This window comes from Melanostigma gelatinosum, assembly GCF_949748355.1.
Source record: "Melanostigma gelatinosum genome assembly, chromosome: 1".
Classification (NCBI taxonomy): domain Eukaryota; kingdom Metazoa; phylum Chordata; class Actinopteri; order Perciformes; family Zoarcidae; genus Melanostigma; species Melanostigma gelatinosum.
This window is the reverse complement of record NC_136634.1, coordinates 31327858-31347123: the sequence shown is the minus strand read 5'-3', so window position 1 is coordinate 31347123 and position 19266 is coordinate 31327858. Positions and strand designations below refer to the sequence as shown.

General features: G+C 43.6%; 1 protein-coding gene across 4 annotated transcripts in view; it reads right to left on the bottom strand.

Annotated features, from left to right (window-relative positions):
* The window catches only part of ndrg4 (NDRG family member 4), a 102215-nt gene that overhangs the window by 29040 nt on the left and 53909 nt on the right, over positions 1 to 19266 (bottom strand). For all 4 annotated transcript variants that reach the window (XM_079286768.1, XM_079286766.1, XM_079286767.1 and 1 more), the window contains 7 exons: positions 12871 to 12976; positions 2047 to 2167; positions 1760 to 1822; positions 795 to 855; positions 577 to 663; positions 407 to 463; positions 108 to 211 (listed from right to left, as the gene is read on the bottom strand). In XM_079286768.1, coding sequence (XP_079142894.1) covers positions 108 to 211; positions 407 to 463; positions 577 to 663; positions 795 to 855; positions 1760 to 1822; positions 2047 to 2167; positions 12871 to 12976 — 599 coding nt within the window. The remainder of the gene's footprint in view (positions 1 to 107; positions 212 to 406; positions 464 to 576; positions 664 to 794; positions 856 to 1759; positions 1823 to 2046; positions 2168 to 12870; positions 12977 to 19266) is intronic.

The window sequence follows — 19266 nt, the reverse complement described above, 5'->3', positions numbered from 1 at the left end:
TGTGTGTGTGTGTGTGTGTGTGTGTGTGTGTGTGTGTGTGTGTGTGTGTGTGTGTGTGTGTGTGTGTGCGCGTGTGTGTGTCTGAGTAGGAAACTGTATCTCTCCACCTGTTGTACATGTTCCAAAAAAGCTGCAGGTTGAACTGGTTGACGGTGTTGTTGATCTGTTGCCGGTAGCTCTGCACCAGCTCTGTGTTGTTCATCAGCTCCTCCTGCAGACAAACACATAAACTGGCTTAATATCTTTCTGTGACACGTAAATATAGTTTTTGATTTGAGAATTAAGAAAGTCATTTTTACTTGCATTGCTTGTCATATTTCCAACAAGAACCAGAAAATGAAGAAAACTGGAATAGCAATTGAAAAAAAATATATTCCCCATTTTTATTCCCGGAACCTGAGCTTACCTGGCTGAAAAGATGTGGCAGCACCGTATCTGGCAGAGCGCTGGTCAGACCTGACAGCTGGGGGGGAACACAAGGAGATTGTTGTTGCAAGAACAAAAAAGCAGGTCTGAATTTGTAAGTGTATTTGCACCCACTCAAAATACATTACGTATATAGTCATAGACAGGTACCTTAGTGGCAGCCCAGTCAATCCAGCCTTTGCCATTGGGGTCAATGTTGAGCAGAACCAAACCCTCCACCAGGTCAGGGAAGATCAGCTGAGAGCAGAATACAAAGAAACATATTTAGTTTTGGATTCAGAGATAGCCAACTTTAACCAAAACACTGCTCAGAACACTTGGACCCTGAATGTTAAAGTACAGTGTAGATGAATCAGGATATGAATTACAGCAAACTTGGCCAGAATGTAAGCTCCAGCTCCGACTCCAATCCCCACGATGCTCTTAAACCTAAAAAAGAAGAACGTTACAGGCAACGTTTAAAAGACAAATAATGATATACAACTGTAAATAGTTCAATTGGGTGGAGCCTGCATGGATACAAGAGAGAGTCATGGTGTGCCTATATGCTGTTCAATGACTTTGATGGATTGGAATTCATGCTTGTGCAGGAGCCAAGTTTTGTACTGTGGCTGGTACTGTATGTTCAGGCTACAATCCCATTCTGTTAGTAGGGAATGTCTTCACTCAATGTTGAGCTCACTAGCTCACGGCCGCCGCTCTGCACTGCTCTCATACGGCGGTTACAGCTGATAACACCGTTCTGACTGGCGTAGCTACCACCCCCTATTCCCATTCAATTGAACACTGTTAGCTCTCTCAGCACTTTTGGCATTGCTACATCATTAGTACTGTCCAAACTGTTGCCGTTGTTTGCACTGTTAGTGCCATCAGCACTGTTGCCTTTGTTTGCACTGTTAGCTCCTTCAGCACTGTTGATGTTATTTGCACTGTTAGGGATGTCAGCATTATTGCCGTTATTTGCACTGTTAGCGCTGTGAGCATTGTCAGCTGTCAGCTGCTAGCCGTCAGCTCAGCTGCTGTCATGTTGAGAACCATGTGGAGGTAATAGATAAGCTCTGAATTTCAAATTTAGCACCTTTAACTTAACTAAAATCACATGCCGATGATCATTTTGAATGTACTAATAAATATCTGAAAGCGTTGATATCAACAGGGAAGTTGAAATGGATAGTTTTTTGCAGCGACAAACATGTCTCGTCATTTTCAGTTCCTACAGCACAAAGAGGACATGATTTCCCTGCAGATGGCTCTTAAATAACACAATAAATAAAACATTGTCTATGTCGGACTTGTGAAAAGATGTGGATGTGGATGTAGAAAAAACATCAACCCAAAGTGCTGCACCACAGTGGGCAACATCCCAGCCAGCTGGTCCATAGTAGGGTACTGGTACCTGTGGAGAGAGAGGACACAACTTCTGGTCATCATTGCTTCACATACTGTGATAATCAGTGCATAAAAATTGTTTTGTTTTTTATATATTTGAGATAATCCCCAAAAACAATGTTATCTGCAGCATTATCTATTTAGCAATAGTCTAATCCCCTGACCACCAACACATATTAAATTATAAATAATTATCCATTCATTACTGGTTATTTTGTGTGCATATTGTACCCCTGTGGCAACTGTGACGCTCCAATCTGTTGTCCCGGGGCGTCGACATGGCAAACCACAAAGTGCTTGGTGATCTCCTGCATATCCTCGTTATTGAAGAAGGAGTTGAAGCACAGCTTGTCTGCGGGAGAGCCAGGGAGGAGAGGAAATGAGCAGAGGTAGCATGGGGTGAGGGGAGAGAGAGATGGGACGGAAGAAGGAGGAGAAAGACAGCAAAGGGCAGGACGAGGAGGAGAGGATGAAGGGATTGTACGAAATTTGAGCAAAGAACTGTTTAGTAGATCTAATAAAAGTGTTTAATAATTAAGAATTCATAATTAGTCATAATCATAAGTGTATTGGGAATGCATAATTAAGATAAACATAAAGTGTTGTAGGATTAGTAGCTAATAAGACATGAAGCTTCTGCCAAAGTTGCAGAAGTTTAACTTTTATACTGAAGGATTATCATAGAAGGGATTAAGCAAGAACTGACAGTCATTGAATGTGTTAGGAACTCAGGGAAAGAGAGACTTGAAGACAGGCGTTTACAGAAGTGCACAGGGAAGTTAGCTAATAGATATTGGGAAAGACGGAAGGGGAGGAGTTGCGAACGGATATGAGGGCGGGAGATAGAAAGAGTTTTTCTCTTCTGTTAGTTAGGATCCTGGGAAAGACGTGTCTCCTGGGATCAGGGAAGAGTTTTTTCCAAAGTGGGTTAATAGTGTAATATTTCGTGAGATTAAGGTACACCATGCTAAAACTGTAATTGCATCAGCAGGATTAAAATCCTTTTTGACGGTAAACCAGTTTCGGTAACGTTTTTAGCGCCGTGTGACTGTAAAGCTAACAGTCCACGTGTGCTGGCCTGCTCCACTTTCATCGTGAGGAGATTTTCCCTCCACAAATTTGGCGACCGCGGCAGGACAATCCTCTCGGGACGAGACACGCGTGCGGGACGGCATCGGTCGTTTACATCTCCAAGGCGCCTATAAAGGTAAGAACAGCACCTTTGATGAAGTCTGTCTAGGTAGCTTTAGGACAATTAGCGTAGATGTGGCCGACCGGCATTTGCCCTGCTAAGCGTGCCTTTGTTCTGTGAGGACGAGGTGTGAAAATAAAAAGCGTGTGAGCAGGCCGATTTGAGCTGAGTGAGTTACAGTTTGCAGTGAGAGTATATTTGCAGAATGCACTAAAGGGACCAGTCCAGTGAATACAGAGGATCCAGAATAAAGAAATTAAAGTTACAGCGCTGTAATTATATCATCACATTGGAATCAATAAACGGTTGTTTGCTTGGTGGACTGGCTTTGCACATACTGAGAGACTCCTTGGCTCAGCGCTTGCATTGTTGGGTCTTGTAGACAACGAGTTTAAAAGCAGTTATGTTGCTTGGCGAACTGGATACTTTCGGCTGAAGGGGCTTACAGCGGCGGTCTTTCGTAACTCTTCGGGGCTTGTGTCTGGGTCTCGTAGCATAAGCTGTTTAGAGAAGCTAATGCTAGCGGGAGTTAGCTTCTGAGTCTGCGGGTCATCTTGGTGATCTTGAGGTCTCTCTCGCTTTGCTTTGGCCGTGCATTAAATTAGAGATTGTGTGGATGATTCGGAATAAGTAGGATAATGAGCTTTGGTCTATCCAGGCGAACTGGGGGAGTGTTTGTGTAACTGCTGGCAGTGAAAAACTCGCGTGCATATACATGAGGAGTCCGGGTCTGGAGAAGCTATAGCCTGTTAAACCAGAGGATTTAAGGTTAAATAAAACCGGACAATAAGTCCAATAATACGTGTGACTAGTCTGTGTTTTAGCAGCATGGAAAGACGTTTAAAATGATGAATAACATTGCATGATCTGTGGCAGCTGTGTGAGGAGCTAACGTTAACTACGACGTAGCTCCGGGCTTATTGTACTGTGTATGGAAAATAAAAGTGCTTAAAAAGAAAATAACTGGTGGTGGTGTGGAGGAAGAACCATATATCCAATCCTGCCTAAAGATTGGACAGGTAGATGTGCATTGGTGCAACTTATATTGCCATTCTATATCTTGCCTGTCAATGACGCAACTTATGGGGAACTAATTTCTCCACGCCCACATGCTAACAGAAGATCCAAAAGAGATACCGATAGCCCGAAGGGAGCTTTTGATGACCAAGTGTACATAGATGGCATAGGAGTGCCAAGGGGGGTGCCGAATGAATTCAAAGCAAGAAATCAAAGCTTCTGATGGCCACAGTCTAGATGAGGCCACCAGCGGTGCCATAGCGGAACTTCACAAGCAGTTCCAGACCATCCTGTCGGAGATCCTGAGGGACCTGATAAGGCCCAAATGGACTTCTAAAACATCCGGTGAGATATTGGAAATTTGGGAAATAGACGGATTGTTTTGGATGAGTATTTTGAGATTTTTTTTGTTTAATTGGGTTATAATGGGATTTTAGGGTGTAAGGATTAAGAAATGTAATTTTGTCAAGTGTAAAAGAACAGTCAAGGCTTCTCAGTATGTTTTCTCCAGCCTACAGACTGTCTCCTGATCCTGCCAGCCCCAAGACATGGAAGGCAGTGAACTTCAACGGATACGACTCTTTTTTGCGTTAGCGAGGCAAGCGTAGGGTGAAACAGAACGGATAGGAATACTTGAAATGATATCTGTATGCATGAATTGTTTGTCACTGTTTAGATAGATAGGGAGCCTCTCCCTGGATCGAGTAGGGGAGGGGTCTCCAGGGATATTGGGGTTAACTAACTCACAGTGAACTGTGGGTTAGGGGGGAGTTGTAAGAAATTTGAGCAAAGAACTGTGTTTAGTAGATATAATAAAAGTGTTTAATAATTCATAATTAAGAATTCATAATTAGTCATAATCATAAGTGTATTGGGAATGCATAATTAAGATAAACATAAAGTGTTGTAGGATTAGTAGCTAATAAGACATGAAGCTTCTGCCAAAGTTGCAGAAGTTTAACTTTTATACTGAAGGATTATCATAGAAGGGATTCAGCAAGAACTGACAGTCATTGAATGTGTTCGGAACTCAGGGAAAGAGAGACTTGAAGACAGGCGTTTACAGAAGTGCACAGGGAAGTTAGCTAATAGATATTGGGAAAGACGGAAGGGGAGGAGTTGTGAACGGATATGAGGGCGGGAGATAGAAAGAGTTTTTCTCTTCTGTTAGTTAGGATCCTGGGAAAGACGGAAGGGGAGGAGTTGTGAACGGATATGAGGGCGGGAGATAGAAAGAGTTTTTCTCTTCTGTTAGTTAGGATCCTGGGAAAGACGTGTCTCCTGGGATCAGGGAAGAGTTTTTTCCAAAGTGGGTTAATAGTGTAATATTTCATAAGATTAAGGTACACCATGCAAAAAATGTAATTGCATCAGCAGGATTAAAATCCTTTTTGAAGGTAAACCAGTTTCGGTAACGTTTTTAGCGCCGTGTGACTGTAAAGCTAACAGTCCACGTGTGCTGGCCTGCTCCACTTTCTTCGTGAGGAGATTTTCCCTCCACAGGATGAGAGCAGAGGAATGTGATCAGGTTAGACATGCACCACACTCCTTGAAGTTGACCATCTGTAATCCTGATGCTGTGCCAGAAAACAGAGGCAAAGACAGCTTCCTGACAAATATAAGATGTCATAGCAACCTTTTTCCCCTCCATTTTAATAAAAATAAAAATGTGTTTGAAATACACTTGTTTGACTTTATACCAGGTCAATAAATCAAGATTTATATGTCCTTTTTTTGTCTTTAAAGCCACTGCTGGTAAACTACCTGCCTACACTTAAAAACAATTATTCTTTTCGCAGCATTTTGTACTTAAATAAACTAAAAATAAACTTCATCCTCTGACAAGGTTCTTAAAATTACATTTTTAAAACATGTTCCATGAAGACTACATTTTTTAAATAGTAATTTTTGTTATACCTCTCAGGTCCTATGTTGTTGTACTAACATGATAAGTTTCATGTGACTGTGTATTAACCACTCTACACTGCCATTTTGGCCAGATCTCTGTTGCTAAAAAGATTATACATCTCAATAGATTTCCCAGTTAATCAAAGAAAATTGTGAATAGATGAGGTCCTCTTCATCTTGCCTTGCTTAGCACAAAGACTGGAATGCGGAGGAAGCTGTTACCCTGTAGTCAAGAGGCAAATAGATGAACATTTCCAACCCCAAAGCTTTTTTATTTTAATGTTGTACTTTCTTAGCTAGCTAGCTAGCGAGTACGAAATTGGGAGCATTTGAAATTCCCTCTCAGCGGCTCTTAACATGGCAATGGCTGAGCCGTAGGTTCATAGCTAACGGTGCCAACAGCGCTAACAAACTAGCTGCTGCCATGTTGAGAACCATGTGGAGTCAATAGATAAGCTCTGAATTTCAAATGTAGCACCTTTGACCAAACTACAATTGCATGCTTATGATCATAGCGAAGATAGCTAACAGTGTTAACCTGAGGGGGAACCGGAGGGTGGGCCCTACCCTTCCATGATGCAGCTGTCGGTCGGCACAACGTTATCAACTGTAACTGCAGTATGGGAGCAGCAGTGCAGCAGTACAGCCGCTGGGCTGTGAGCACTGACATGCACTAAATTACTTTTTGTTGAAGTGTTAGGTCCATAACTTTTGAACACAGGGAGAAATCCCCCATAACTGTTTGTTATGGGGGACACAACCCCCGCTCTCAGCACATTTCTCATACCTGATCACACAGACACTCAAACACACTACTGTGTTCAAACTCCTACAAGTAAATACACTGTATCACATAATATTCATAATTAGGAGCTTTAAAACTCAAATTTCTCACGGAAGTCAATGATTCAAACTGTGATATCAAAGAGAGGGTTTGCGATGGAGCAGCGTTAACCACAGACGGTTGTATAGGTCGTCTGTGCAAGCATGCTTATTACTACCCATATTTACATTTATCATTAAGCAGCGACCACAAGCTGCCGCAGTAATTATGACATGAGCAAGTCGAATAGTAGAGGCATCAGTATTAAATTGACACTGTTTTATAACCAGTTACAAATTCCCTTTGTTCTAAATGAAGGGGCCATCATAAAGTATTTTGACTCACTGAAGATTTCTTTCAACCGTTGGCGCTCCATTACCTGAACTAGTATAGAAATTTCTGAACATTTCATTCGGAAATAGCTGCATGTATAATGGATGTCAGCTGTGTTTTCGCTCTCCTCCCGCTGGCTCTGCAGTTGGCCTACTTTCAGCACGTGCGTGTCAAACTCAGTGAAGCCGCACGCGCAGCACTGTTTCCTCCCCGGGCCCTGGCTGCGCCGCGTTAATGAACACCAATTAGCACGACAACTGGGTCGGAGATAAAAAGCAGGGGAGGTCTGTAAGGTGAGTGCCTCATCGTTGCTGCGGCGCTGCCCCTAGTACTTTGTGGGCTACTTATGTACTCAGAAATAGCGATGCTCTGAGAGGACAGAGGTGAGAAGTCTTCTCATCAGTACACGCTGATTCATCTGTCAGTGCTCAGCAGTCTGCACTCCCACAGACTCCATGACCTACTTTCTCCCTCAGCACTTTCTTTTTTCTCTCTCTTTCTATCATCCATCTCCTTTTTTTGACCTCTTTTCTATTTCTTAAAACCTGCCTTTCTGTCTCTCTCTCACCTCCAATCTCTTTCTCTTCGTGTCGCTTTCTATTTTCTACTCCCTCCTGTTCGTTTCTTCTCTCTACTTGTGTGTGTGTGTTTAATCTTTTCTTTTTTCCAGTGCACCTTCTTTCATCCCTCGCTCTGTATGATTGTGCACCACAATTGACTGATTCAGCGAATGGCTGGGAATACTAATAGCCTTGTGATTCTACTGCAAGTTATTTTTATGCTCTATTGTTTTCTTTAGTCTATTTCATTTTACCGATTGTGTTTTTTTTCTTGTTAGTAATTTATCGCTGGATTTCTTTTTTTCTTTCTTGCAGAAGTGGGCTGCCCTGTGTTCTGCCTTGTATCTAAATGAGATGGGTGATCCAATTAATAACAATAATGACAAGAGGAAGAGGACGAAAAAGAAAAAAGGCAGTGGGACGGACCACAAAGGCCAGACGATGGAGCCGTGGATCAGCCCCTGTCCTCCAAACCCTCACCACCTCCACCCATCAAAGCAGTGCTGCTTTGGACAGACCCCGCCTCCCTCTGCGGGATGTTTTTCTGACCAACATTTCTTTATTACATTATTGAGCCTGCATTACGTGCTAGAGCAGGGGTCTTCAACGTTTCTGCCAAGGGTGGCCGTGCCACTGCCAATTTATAAACATACCGTGTCAGCTGATACCAATGCCAATATCAACATTGTCTGTCAATTGCATGATAATCATGCATACAAGCTATTCAAATTGATGTTTTCATTTTAAACATAAATGTGGAAACGAAAAATAAGTAATGGCCTGTCAGTGCCACTGCTATGCATAAACATACCTGTTATCTTTCATACAATACTGAACTATTAAAATAATGGACACATTCATGTTTAGAGAAAAAAACAAACATTTTTTTTAAATTGTTTTATTGTCTAATCAACCAAATATTCCCCCCCCCCTCTGTGAAGACCTCTGTGCCCTTTTACACAATGGCGTACATAGGTATTTGGCAACAGAAGTACAGAGAGAGTACTATTAATCTGTAATACGATCTGCATTTCGTTGTGCAACCCTGTTGTACAATGACAATAAATTAACCTTTTAACTGTGTTACCGTATCAAGCTATGTACGAACATTAACCTCCAAAGATGGTGAATGCATCCAAACAAAATGACTTTCCAGATCCATGTGCTGTTAGTGAGTGGGTGGAACACATACAGCTCAATATTTAGTATCCAGATATAAACATGTACTTGGTGGAGAAACCTAGCATGAAATGTTACACCAGAGAGACATTAGGACAGGGGCGCCCACACTTTTTCGGCTTGCGAGCTACTTTTAAAATGACCATGTCAAAATGATCTACCTACATTAAAAATGCTGAATATATATATATATATATATATATATATATATATATATATATATATATATATATATATATATATATATATATATATATATATATATTCAAAAAGAATACTGAGTATACTTTATATTTACAATATATGTTGGCGTACCTTGCATAACTGCATGAACCCTTATGGCACAATACAATTCTGTACATTTTTGGTCATTACCTTACTCTGATGACTTGCACTGAATGGGATTGGCCAGAGTTGCATAGTCCGGACAGTAGCTGCTGGTAGCCGCCTCAAGCAGACTTCAAATGATCATCAGTCATGGTGGAACGGTGTTTGGACTTAATGTTCTTCATATGGGAAAAGGCTGACTCACATAAATGAGTAGAGCCGAATAATGCAGTCAAAAAGGTATCACATGTCCTCATGTTTGGGAACTTTTCCTCTGTGAGAAAACTGGACTGGATCCCCTGGACTTCAGCTGAATGTCAGCTTGCAGTGTCAAAATCTCATCCTCCACTCCAGACGAGTTCAGGTGAAACAGCGTTTGCAGTTTTTTGATGCGAGGTTTTGGAATTTTCCCAAATCATGGCGCTACAGCTTTAGCTTCTTTAGTCTAAATAAATTGGAAGGCTAACTAATTAGCTCGCTGGAGTTTTGCAGTAGCTCGTGCGGTTGACCGCGCATACGTGGTGACCCGTGTGTTAGAAAATCAAGTGGCAAATGCCATGCGGACATCTAATTTTGTTTGAATGGCATGCGATCTACCCGCACTACCTCCGCGATCAACGTATTGGGCACCCCTGCATTAGGAGCTACAAGTCAAGGTATCTGTGTTCATGTATGATTCTGGTGACAGTTTTAATTCAACATTTAAAGCATGGTGACTCATCTGGATGGCTGGGGAAAAAAACAACAATTCTGTCGCCAACATGCGCAGACAGTGTTGATGACATCACCTGTAAAAAGGTCTATAGGAAATGCTGTGACTCCTCTTTTAGATTTCAACGTTGAGCATGAGAGGATTTTTCAACACCATTACCTAGTGTTAGAACGCTGTACCTTTCAGGAACAAGAACATTTCTAATTTCCAACATACAAATTCTTCACACTACTTAAACGAATACTGCTGAAGTGTGTGTGTGTGTGTGTGTGTGTGTGTGTGTGTCTGTGTCTGTGTGTGTGTGTGTGTGTGTGTGCTAGCAGAGTGTGGACAGGAAGGAATGATGCAGCACAGAGGCCAACAAGAAAAAGCATTTCCTGCTGAAAATGCGTTAGAATGCTGAAAACTGAAATTAATCGCAAAAACATTGCTGAAAATAGATATCCAATTCAAAAACAAATTGCAAAAAGCTTAATAATTCAAAACGTTTAAAGATTACAAATATGAAAAGTCATATCACACCTCTCCTGAAAGAGCTGAACATTTTGATATTTGAACAGTTTCTGTGGCTTAAAAAAATTCATCAGTGGTGATATTTGTAGTAGTATAAGTTGTAGTATAAGTATTATTAGTAGAAGTATTGGTAGCATTGGAATAAGTACTAGTAGTAGTGATATTTGTAGTAGTAGTAGTATAAGTTGTAGTTGTAGTAGAAGTATTCTTAGTAGTAGAAGTATTAGTAATTAGAAGAAGTAGTAGAAGACGTAGTATCAGTAGTCATAGTAATAGCTGTAGTATTGGTCGTAGTATTTAATATCACAGTGGTAGTAGTAGTAATAGTAATGGCAGTAGAAGATGTAGCAGTAGTTCTAGTAGCAGTCGTACTAATAGCTGTAGTAGTATTACTACTTTTAGTGGCATGAATAGCAGTAGTAGTAGCAGCAGTTGTCGTATAAGCAATAGTAGTGGTAGTAATAGCAGTAGTGGGAGTAATAATATTGATGGTAGCAGTAGTAGCAGTAATAGTAGCAACAGTAGAAGTTATAGTAGAAGTAGCAGTAGTAGTAATACTATATTAGCAGTAGTAGTTGTCGCAGTATTAGTAAGAGCATTCGTTTTTTGAACAAAAAAGCCTAATTTTGAGCTTGTTTAAATACAGTTAATCCATGGGGCTTTTATTTTGAAAGGGTGGTGCTGGGTGGGGGGGGAGAGGAGACATAATCATCATGTCTGACACACATAAACAGAGGTTATTAAATGCCTGGCTTCATCACAAGCATTTCAATTAGAATTCACTCTCTGGGGCTTTTATTTTGAAATGGGGTGTGTGTGTGTGTGTGGGGGGGGGTCCTCTAAAAGTCTCTAAGACCTGAATGACTGTATGAGAGAGAGAGAGAGAGAGAGAGAGAGAGAGAGAGAGAGAGAGAGAGAGAGAGAGAGAGAGAGAGAAGAAAGAATTTGTAAGAGAGAGAAGAAAGAATTAGTGAGAGAGAGAGAGAGAAGAAAGAATTAGTGAGAGAGAGAGAGAAGAAATAATTAGTGAGAGAGAGAGAGAAGAAATAATTAGTGAGAGAGAGAGAGAGGAAAGAATTAGTGAGAGAGAGCGAGAGAGCGAGAGAGAGAGAGAGGAAAGAATTAGTGAGAGAGAGAGAGAGAGAGGAGAAAGAATTAGTGAGAGAGAGAGAGAGAGAGAGAGAGAGAAGAAAGAATTAGTGAGAGAGAGAGAGAGAGAGAGAGAAGAAAGAATTAGTGAGAGAGAGAGAAGAATTACTGAGAGAGAGAGAGCGAGAGAGAAGAAAGACTTAGTGAGAGAGAGAGAGAGAGAAGAAAAAAATCCTGAGAGAGAGAGAGAGAGAGAAGAAAGAATTCGTGAGAGAGAGATAGAGAGACAAGAAAGAATTTGTGAGAGAGAGAGAGAAGAAAGAATGAGTGAGAGAGAGAGAAGAAAGAATGAGTGACAGAGAGAGAAGAAAGAATGAGTGAGAGAGAGAGAGAAGAAAGAATGAATGAGAGAGAGAGGAAAGAATGAGTGAGAGAGAGAAGAAAGAATGAGTGAGTGAGAGAGAGAGAGAAGAAAGAATGAGTGAGTGAGAGAGAGAGAAGAAAGAATGAGTGAGAGAGAGAAGAAAGAATGAGTGAGTGAGTGAGTGAGAGAGAGAAGAAAGAATGAGTGAGTGAGTGAGTAGAGAGAGAGAGAAGAAAGAATGAGTGAGTGAGTGAGTGAGAGAGAGAAGAAAGAATGAGTGAGTGAGTGAGTGAGAGAGAGAGAAGAAAGAATGAGTGAGTGAGTGAGAGAGAGAGAGAGAGAGAGAGAGAGAAAAGAATGAGTGAGTGAGTGAGAGAGAGAGAGAGGGAGGAAAGAATGAGTGAGTGAGAGAGAGAGCGAGAGAGAGAAGAAAGAATGAGTTAGTGAGAGAGAGAGAGAAGAAAGAATGAGAGAGAGAGAAGAAAGAATGAGTGAGTGAGAGAGAGACAGATAAAAAAGAATGAGTGAGTGAGTGAGTGAGTGAGAGAGAGAGAGACCTCTAAAGATCCCTAAGACCTGAATGACTGTATGAGAGAGAGACACACAGAGAGAGAGAGGGAGAGGAGTGTATGTGCGCGTGTGTCTGTGAGTCTGTGTGTTTATCAACATCACTAATTGGCTCAATCGCGAACACCTGTGTGCCTGAAGCCATTTGAAAATATTCTCCATAGAGATCCTATTGAAAATAAAAAGCTTAATAATTCAAAAAGTTTAAAGGTTAGAAATATAAAAAGTCATAGCAGACATCTGGTGAAAGAGCTGAACATTTTAATAGTTGAACGGTTTCTGTAGCTTAAAAAATGAAGGAGGAGAAGAGGTGCGACGGAAGAAATAGAAGTTGAATAAAGAAACAGGATAACAATAGTTGGAATGCTTAACAGCATTCCAACAATTATCACCTCTGATAAGTGCAGAAACACCTTGCTGAAAAGTCTTTAACATCTGTCAAGCCACACACACATTCTGTGCAGTACTCACGGTTCAGTCCCACATCGTGGTAGGTGAGGATCGCGGGCTTGTTCCCTTTTGGTGCCCCGCGAATCACCACATGCAGCATCCCGTAAGGGGTCTCGACATCGTGTTCCTGTGAAACACATAAACACACTTTCGCTCACCTGGTGTTCACACGCACAGTCGGACATTTCAGTGAGAACATTTGAAGCCATATCGCCTCGGGGAAACCAGAAAACGCTGATCGCCGTCTGTGAGTCGTGAGACACTCATCATTAAACCTGCTTTTTCATTGTTGGAATGCTGTTTAGCATTCCAACTATTGTTATCCTGTTTCTTTATTGTTGGAATGCTGTTAAGCATTCCAACAATAAAGAAACGAATTCTTCACTCTCTCTCTCTCTCACTAATCTCTTCACTCTCTCTCTCTCACTAATTCTTTTCTCTCTCTCTCTCTCACTAATTCTTTCTTCTCTCTCTCTCTCTCTCTCACTAATTCTTTTCTCTCTCTCTCTCTCGCTCACTAATTATTTCCTCTCTCTCTCTCTCTCACTAATTCTTTCCCCTCTCTCTCTCTCACTAATTATTTTCTCTCTCTCTCTCTCACACAAATTTTTTCTTCTCTCTCTCTGTCTCTCACTAATTCTTTCTTCTCTCTCTCTCTCACTAATTCTTTCTTCTCTCTCTCACTAATTATTTCTTCTCTCTCTCTCACTAATTCTTTCTTCTATCTCTCTCTCTCTCTCTCTCTCACTAATTATTTCCCCCCTCTCTCTCTCTCTCTCACTAATTCTTCCCCCCCTCTCTCTATCTCTCACCAATTCTTTCTTCTCTCTCTCTCTCTCACTAATTCTTTCTTCTATCTCTCTCTCTCTCTCACTAATTCTTTCTTCTATCTCTCTCTCTCACTAATTCTTTCCTCTCTCTCTCTCTCACTAATTCTTTCTTCTCTCTCTCTCACTAATTCTTTCTCCTCTCTCTCTCTCTCTCACGAATTCTTTCCTCTCTCTCTCTCTCTCTCTGTCGGGAGTGAGCGTGTGTGAGTGAGTCGCTGAGTGATAGGGTGTTTTCGAGAATTTTTTTTCCCCTTAGTTATGTATGATTAATTTAATATGGTTTAGTGGTTGGTGTTCACTTTAGTTTAGTTTTGTTCTTTGTGCTTTTGTTGGGGGAGTTTGGGTTTTCTTTGGGTGTTTTTTTTCCTCCTGCCGGTGTTTCGCCGGTCGGCGTCTCTAGACGCCATGGTGAATGGAGATGCGCTGTCCCACCTCACGAGGAAGCACGGCATCAAGATCGCCGTTGGCTCCTCGTGCAGCGTGGAGTACGTGGGGCTGGCTGTGGGGGAGAGGGTCGGGCACAGCAGCATCAAGTCGGCCGCTCGGATGAACGGCGCCGTGGTCCTCTTCCTGGACCAGGTGGAAAAGGTGAACCGTGTCGTGGAGGCAGGCCTCACGGTGAACGGATCGTTTGTTCAGGTGTTGCCCCTGGCGCAGCCGGCAACTAAGGTTGTCCTTTCTAATGTCCCTCCCTTCATCACCGACGAGTTCCTCAGCAGAGAGCTGTCCAGACACGGGAAGATCGTATCCCCGATGAAAAAGATGTTGTCTGGGTGTAAGTCTCAGTTGCTGAAGCACGTGGTGTCCCACCGCAGACACCTGTTTATGATCCTTAACAACCGGAATGAGGAGCTCAACCTTCGTTTCCATGTTAAGGTAGATGATTATGAATACGTGATTTTTGCGACCTCGTCAGCGATGAAGTGTTTCGGATGCGGTGAGGAGGGACACACCGTGAGGGCCTGTCCGAGGCGCGGGGACCCGGCTCTGCCTGGCCCGGGTGGGACGGGGCCGGCCGTCGCTGCCCCGCGGTCGCCCGCGGCTTGGGGCACGGCGGTGGCCGCGCCTTCGGGTGCCGCGTCTCCGGCTGGGGACGCGGCGACGGCTGTGCTTACGGTTGCCGGGTCTCCGGCTGGGGACGCGGTGGCCGTGCCTGACCCACAGGGGGTGAGTATGAGTGTGGGTGATGGTGTGAGTGGTGTGGGTGATGGTGTGAGTGTGAGTAGGGGGGGTGATGGTGTGAGTGGTGAGGGTGATGGTGTGAGTGGTGAGGGTGATGGTGTGAGTGGTGAGGGTGTGAGTGTGAGTAGGGGGGGTGATGGTGTGAGTGGTGAGGGTGATGGTGTGAGTGGGGTGGGTGATGGTGTCCAGGGCAGTAGGGGGGAGACTTTGGGTAAGGTGGGAGGTGGTGGGGACGGGAGAAAAAGGAAGGAAGCTGGTGGAGGTGGTGCTGGTGAGGGGCCCGTAGAAGTGGCGGAGCAGGGTGATGGAGGAGCTGAAGTAGGAGAGGAAGGCATAGGCGGGTGGGCGGAGCAGGTGGAGGAGGCTGGGATGGAGGAGGAGGAAGCAGGGGAGCCAAGAGCTGCCTCAGGAAGGAAGCAAAAGGCGCGGGGTGTAGGCAGCGAGGCGAAGGCCAGTAAGGTGGGGGGGACCAGCGGGCGGTGATTGGGCCGAGGCAGGCGGAGGGCAGCGGCAGCGATGGAGAACTATCAGACAGCAGTGATGCGATGGCGGTCAGCCTCAGTGGCAGCCAGCAGCAGCGGCTATATACTGCAGAAAAAATCAAGACCTTCCTGCAAAGAACGAAGGGCAGGAAGGGAGTGCAGGTGGGAGAATTTTTTCCAGATCTAAGTCTGTTTCACCATATGAGCCGGAGGGAGGAGTCCGGCCTCACGGATAAGGAGGGGTGGAGGTTGAGGAAGCTTGTGCCCAAAGTCAGAAGGGCAATGAACAAAGAGGATGGCGAAAGCTCCATTGTGTATTTTAATTAGTTTATTGGTTTTTATTTTTGTTTTAAATTTCTTACTCACAATGAGCACTTTTAGAGTTGGGAGTTTGAATGTTAATGGAGCCAGGGATGTGAGGAAGAGAACATCTATCTATGAATTTAGTAAAATGAAGCATATAGATGTTCTCTTCCTACAGGAGACTCACAGCGACAGCACCAATGAGGCCGACTGGAGGAGGGAGTGGGAAGGGGAAGTCCTCCTGAGTCACAACACCAACCTCAGTGCAGGAGTGGGCTTCCTCTTCTCCAGGTCTTTTACCCCGAATTCACTGGAGGTCAAACACATCATCGAGGGGAGGTTGTTTTTAGTTAAAGCACGGTTTGACCTTTTTACAGTGTTTTTTATCAATGTGTATGCTCCGGCAACCGGTGCAGAGAGGGAGCTGTTTTTACAAAAAGTTAATGATGTTTTAAGTGGCTGTGCCTCGGAGGATTTTTTATTTTTGGGTGGGGATTTTAATTGTACGGTGGACGATCTTAAAGACCGTAACCACACAGAGCCACATCCAGCTTCCCAGCATGTCCTGGGGCAGCTGGTCCACTCTCATGGCCTGGTGGACGTGTGGAGGAGGATGCACCCTGACTGCCGACAGTACACATGGTCCCATTTTAGAGAGGGTAGGATCTCCTCAGCCAGGTTAGACCGTTTTTATGTTTTTAAGCATCATTTTAATATTTTTAAAATGTGCAGTATTGTCCCTGCCAGTTTTACTGACCATTCTTTGCTTTTATGTAATGTTTTTATTAGGAATGTTTTACCCAGAAGTGCGTATTGGCATTTTAATTCAGTTTTAACCTTTGATAAGAATTTTAGAGAGGCCCTTATCTATTTCTGGGGTGTTTTTAGGCTGAGGAAGAGTGATTTTAACAGTCTTAGGCAGTGGTGGGACCGTGGTAAGGTTGAGATTAGGCTCCTTTGCCAGCAGCACTCTTTCAACGTCACCCGAGACATTACCCGATCTATGAAGGACCTGGAGACTGATATGGTGGACCTAGAAAGTTTAAGCGAGTCCACAGGAGATCGAGGACATATTGAAGTCCTCAAAGGAGGGGGGACAGGGCCTCGTCCACCTAGCCAGCCGGACGGCCACTTTTAGACTCCAGTTTTTACAGAAATACCTCACAAGTCCGGAAGGTTTAGTGTGGCGAGATGTGGCCAGCTGCATCCTCAGGCATGCAAATAACCTGGGGCTGGATGCTGCTCTGTTTTTAATTGATTCTAGTATTTTAAAGTTAAGTGGGTTGCCTCCGTTTTATCAGGGTGTTTTTAAGTCTTGGGCCCTTTTTACTCGGAAGAGGTGCCCACAGTCTAACTCTCTGTACTGGTTGCTGAGAGAACCTTTGATTCACAGGGCCAAGCTGGACATCAGCAGCAGCGTCACCCCTGGCCTGACAGGGGCGCTTCTGAGGTCACGAGCCCTGTGCCTGCAGCAGCTGGTGGATGCAGTGGGGCCGACGCTGAGCGATGCCCCGGCCATGGGCTCTCTACTGGGTCTGCAGTCTGTCCGGGTGGCGAGGAGGCTCCTGGAGCTGTGGAGGCAGAAGCTGAACTGGAAGGAGAGGAGCCTCCTCATGGACTACAGCCGAGGAGTTGAGCCGGACCCTGCAGACCCGTTCCCTGATATCTCCCTGAGCCGGGGCTAGGGGAACTCACCGGCCCCCTGCTCGCTACGACGTGCCCGGAGACTCTGACATTACACAAGGCAGACAAGAGGACGCTGTATTTTAATTGTGTCAAGAGCACAAACAGGTCTGGACTGTGCAACCGGCACCCCACTGTGTGGTCAGGCAGACTGGGACAAGGCGGGCCTGGCCCACAGTGGAGGATTTTATACAAGCCTCCCCTGAAGAAACTGACTGCCGACCTCCAGTGGAGGATTTTACACGGTGCTGTCGCCTCCAACGCTTTTATTTCGGTTCTTAATCCCACTGTTTTGAGCTGTTGCCCCTTCTGCGGTCTCCGGGAGACTATCTACCATGTTTTTACTGAGTGTAAGAGGCTCGCGAGCTTCTTCTCTCTTTTAGCATCGGTTTTTAGTCTTTTTAACATGGTTTTTACTGAAAGGGTTTTTATCATGGGAGATGCCTATAAGAAAGCAGAAAAGGAAAAGTGGCAGCTACTGAACTATCTTTCGGGGGAAGCCAAAATGGCCATTTATTTGAGTAGAAAGGCCAGAGTGGAGACCGGGGAGGGGCAGGAGGCCGGGGCAGTCTGGCTATGTAACATCAGGGCCAGACTCTGGCTAGAGTTCAGGTTTTACACACACATTGGAGATTTAGACGCTTTTAAACGATGTTGGTGTTTTGAAAATATTGTTTGTTCCATTGTAAAAGATAAGTTGGTGTTTGCGCAGGTGTTTACTTGATGGGTTATGTGTGGGTTGTTTAAATGGAGCAATCAGTGATTTTAATGCATTAGCGCTTTAATTGTAAAAATTGAAAAATGTGAATGAAGTGCTTTTGAAAAATCAAATCTCTCACTAATTCTTTCCTCTCTCTCTCTCTCTCTCTCACTAATTATTTCCTCTCTCTCTCTCTCACTAATTCTTTCCCCTCTCTCGCTCTCTCTCACTAATTATTTTCTCTCTCTCTCTCTCTCTCTCACTAATTATTTTCTCTCTCTCTCTCTCACTAATTGTTTCCTCTCTCTCTCTCTCACTAATTCTTTCCCCTCTCTCTCTCTCTCTCTCACTAATTCTTTCCCCCCTCTCTCTCTCTCACTAATTCTTTTCTCTCTCTCTCTCACTAATTCTTTTCTCTCTCTCTCTCTCTCTCTCACTAATTCTTTCTTCTCTCTCTCTCTCACTAATTCTTTCTTCTCTCTCACAAATGTTTTCTTCTCTCTCTCTGTCTCTCACTAATTCTTTCTTCTCTCTCTCTCTCTCTCTCTCTCTCTCTCTCTCTCTCTCTCTCTCTCTCTCTCACTAATTCTTTCTTCTCTCTCTCTCACTAATTATTTCTTCTCTCTATCTCTCTCACTAATTATTTCTTCTCTCTATCTCTCTCACTAATTATTTCTTCTCTCTCTCTCTCTCTCTCTCACGAATTATTTCTTCTCTCTCTCTCTCTCTCTCACTAATTCTTTCCTCTCTCTCTCTCACTAATTCTTTCCCCTCTCTCTCTCTCTCTCACTAATTCTTTCCTCTCTCTCTCTCTCACTAATTCTTTCCTCTCTCTCTCTCTCTCATACATTCATTCAGGTCTTGGAGACTTTTAGAGGACCCCCCCACACACACACCCCCCATTTCAAAATAAAAGCCCCAAAGAGTGAATTCTAATTGAAATGCTTGTGATGAAGCCAGGCATTTAATAACCTCTGTTTATGTGTCAGACATTATGATTATGTCTCCTCTCCCCCTCTCCCCCCCCACCCAGCACCACCCTTTCAAAAACAAAAGCCCCATGGATTAACTGTATTTAAACAAGCTCAAAATTAGGCTTTTTTGTTAAAAAAAATGAATGCTCTTACTAATACTGCGACAACTACTACTACTGCTGCTAATATAGTATTACTACTACTGCTACTACTACTTCTACTGTAACTTTTGCTGTTGCTACTATTACTACTACTGCTGCTGC